Source organism: Poecilia latipinna, unplaced genomic scaffold (genome assembly GCF_001443285.1).
Source record: "Poecilia latipinna isolate Pla-1442-1.1 unplaced genomic scaffold, P_latipinna-1.0 Scaffold122, whole genome shotgun sequence".
Lineage (NCBI taxonomy): Eukaryota > Metazoa > Chordata > Actinopteri > Cyprinodontiformes > Poeciliidae > Poecilia > Poecilia latipinna.
Window position 1 is genome coordinate 378,383 of NW_015112738.1, and position 3,650 is coordinate 382,032.

A 3,650-nucleotide genomic window follows, 5' to 3' on the forward strand; every position below is an offset into this window, starting at 1 on the left:
TATATATATATATATATATATATATATATATATATATATATATATATATATATATATATATATATATATTTTTGCAAAATTAACCAGTGACTCTACTTTATAATATTACAGTTTAAAGCATCCATAGTTGGTGCATAACAAAAGTATTGGTAATAAAACAAAACAATAATAAATTAGGTTGAATTTTTTGGAATACCTTGTTTTAAGATGTACTGACTCACGTTTTTCTCTCTCAGGGTGAAGACGAAGACCTCAGCGAAGTACGGACTTGAAGCCCAGCCACGGCTAGTTGACATCATCGCGGCGGTTCCGCCACAGTACCGCCGGGTTCTGGTGCCCAAGCTGAAAGCCAAACCCATCCGAACTGCTAGCGGGGTGAGTAACCCCAACTTTCTCCTCATCTCTCCCTTTAGCTCCTGGTAGAGTTCTCTAAGTGTGCTCATGCCTTCCAACTAAATACATAGAATTAGTTTTCTGAATGCAATAAAAGAGGTCAGATGTGTCATTCAGATAACTACCATACAATTACAACATGAAGAACTCCTCAAAAAAAGTTAAATTGACCTCAGCAAAAATCCAGAACCTCACCAGTAGACTTGTACACAAAAACTATGGGTTAACATTAGCATCTAAAGCTTCTTTGTTAATTGAAAAAAATAGCTAAAACTTCAGCACTTTTGTCTCTGTCGCAGATTGCGGTTGTGGCTGTGATGTGCAAACCACATAGATGTCCTCACATCAGCTTTACGGGAAACATCTGTGTGTAAGTATTACTCTTAATATTTTTACAGAATAAATTCTCTGTTTTAGACTTCATGTTATTGTAAAACAACAAAACAGACTTTTTAACAGCGTTTTAGAAAGCTTCAGTTGTCTTGAAGGGCTATTTGCTTGCTATTTAGTCTCCTAATGTTACATTTCTTCATATTTTATGTCTTTTTATCTTTGGCAGTTACTGTCCAGGGGGACCGGACTCTGATTTCGAATACTCCACACAGTCGTACACTGGCTACGAGGTGAGGCTCTTATAGTCCATCTGTTGTCTCAGTGACTCTATGATTTAATAAGTGAAAAAACAAAAAACATTTAAATGTCTTTGTTTGTTTGTTTTATAAAAAGCCAACATCTATGAGGGCGATCCGAGCTCGCTATGACCCCTTTCTACAGACCAGACACCGAGTGGAGCAGGTCAGAGACTCCCAGCTCTCTATATTTCATAAATATTTACACCCTTTGAATTCCTCATGTCATAACCACAAATTTTAATGTATTTTATTGGGTTTTTACATACAAAGTAGTGAAGCAGAAGGAAAACATAGAGGATGAAAGATGGTTTTCTTTACTCTGATGCCCCTAAATAACTGAACTGTAGAACCAGCAGCTGGAACAAATCCACCTCAGTAGGGATGTTAACACATGTGGTCATTGATGATAGTTTTTGCAGACGCTAATTAAGGGTCACAGCTTTTGTCGCCCCTGCAAGACCTCAATTATAGGAATGTATAAATGAATGGTCCCAATTTCTCTTGTGCATCAGAGCAGAACGATTCATTTTCTGCTGATGATCTACTGATGCTGCTCTTATGTGAAATCAAATCGCTTGTAACTCAACTACATGTGGGCTGGGTTTCAAGTTTTGATTTCATACCTTTTCTTTTCTGATGGAAACACAACGCTATCCGCTAGGAGAGAACCGATAAATCGGACCAGATTTCCTTAACTTTGGAAGACTTGCTGACACTTGAATGTAAAACCGATCTTTTCCACCAATCCTGTGCAGTCATGCAGATCGTGTCTAGATGAGCGCGGTTAACAGTCATCCACCTGTTGCCAATGTAGCGACTATTGCTATATTTTGCAATTTTTCAGATATAAAAAAAGAAATCAGAATTGACACATTAATCTTTTTAAAAATTGGTGATCGGCAAGAAATTTGCAATCAGTGCACCCTAATGTCTACCAGCTGTCACTGTTGAGGGAAAAATAAAGTTTTTTTTTTGTTAAAACTAGATTTTTTTTTTTAACAAATGCTTTAGAAAGCACATATTTATTTGATTTGCACATATTACAAACCTATTACATAAATGACTCCTTTAACTTTATAATGCTCAAAACTTGTAAAATCCAGCTAAAACTGATGGCTGAGCCCCCAGTTTTTACCAAATCTAAAATCTTCAGTCAGGTTTAGGGCTTTCAGCTGAGAAATCATCGTCACACAAACAAAATATTTCGGTTTAAAATGGAGTAAAATAATTTTTAAACTCACAAAGTGGGAAAATAGTGAAATTATGTTGCTCTTCTAAAACAAACATAGCAGGAAAAACATTAAATTAATATAAGTCAGTTTATTGCTGTAACTACCTCTTGCAAACTCAAAGGACAACAGTTATTTTGGGTTAAAGTTTATTTTATTTCTCACCTTGTTACAACTGATTTCATTGCTTGCTGTCTGCAGCTGAAGCAGCTGGGCCACAGTGTGGACAAGGTGGAGTTCATCGTGATGGGTGGCACCTTCATGGCCCTGCCTGAGGAGTACAGAGACTACTTCATCAGGAACCTCCATGACGCCCTGTCAGGTCACACCTCCAACAACGTAGCGGAGGCTGTCAGGTACAAACTGCTTCTGAGCGCCTCAGTATTTCATCTGTCTTCTAGACTTCTCTATAAAGGGGGCAGTATGATGTCAAATAGACGTTTTTGAGCTTTACATCATGTCGTAATGTTATACTCTCGTCAAAAATATACGTGGAGTGTTGTCTTGATTCTTTCATGTATGTTTGAGAAATCCTTTAGTGTCCACGGAAACCATTCAGCTCCTCTTCTGAGCTGCGTCTTGAAGGCCTAGGCTCCAGTTTCTGAGCTTTCGCCTCACAGAGCAGTCCTCCGCTGCAACTCACCCACTCAGCTCCTTCAGACTAGCCAGCAGCAATTAGACAACACCTAGTACAGTGGTTCTTAACTTGGGTTCGATCAAACCCCAGGGGTTCGATGAATCGGTCTCAGGGGTTCAGCGGAGCCTCTGCCGCGGAGGTAAAGACACACTGTGTAAAGTCGTGATGACGCCCCGCTTTGCCATCACTTGCTGCAGAGGATCACGTTACATTGCTTAGCCAATCAGAGCTGCAGAGGAGCACTGATTGAAGGAGTTCCACTCTCAGCATGGATTTGAACTTGTGTCTTTAATTACTTCAGCAAAGCTCACAGTTTTTACCAAATTCTGTAGCTTTCGGTGTACTTCTAAATCTGCTCCTTAGTCGCATCTTTTCGGGGTTGCTACTGTCTCTAGTGTCGTGGGGATGGTAACACAACTAATATAATTACATTACTAAATCAGAATACCGCAAAGTCTTTATTATGAATTTTTCTCTCTCTTAAGAATGTAGAGCTAATTAAATGATCTAAATGAGACCTTAAAGTGGTTCCAGTTTCTCTCGATGGCCAACCTGTTGAAACTGTGGCAAATTTTAAATACCTTGGGTCGTTCCTGGACAGTCAGCTCAACTTTGCTGAAAACACTGACTATATTTTAAAGAACTGTTCTCAGACACTCTACCTTTTAAGAAGACTTGGTGATCTTGGGGTGACCCAACTAGACTTTAGTTGGGTCACCCCTATGTCTTGAATTTGAGGGGGGAAAAAAATGATATTTT

The 3,650-nt window shown here is 38.9% G+C and overlaps 1 protein-coding gene across 1 annotated transcript in view; it reads left to right on the forward strand.

The window, feature by feature from the left end:
* The window catches only part of elp3 (elongator acetyltransferase complex subunit 3), a 30,611-nt gene that overhangs the window by 3,974 nt on the left and 22,987 nt on the right, over positions 1 to 3,650 (forward strand). The window contains exons 3-7 of the mRNA XM_015028368.1: positions 237 to 375; positions 693 to 763; positions 953 to 1,016; positions 1,120 to 1,188; positions 2,456 to 2,610. Coding sequence (XP_014883854.1) covers positions 237 to 375; positions 693 to 763; positions 953 to 1,016; positions 1,120 to 1,188; positions 2,456 to 2,610 — 498 coding nt within the window. The remainder of the gene's footprint in view (positions 1 to 236; positions 376 to 692; positions 764 to 952; positions 1,017 to 1,119; positions 1,189 to 2,455; positions 2,611 to 3,650) is intronic.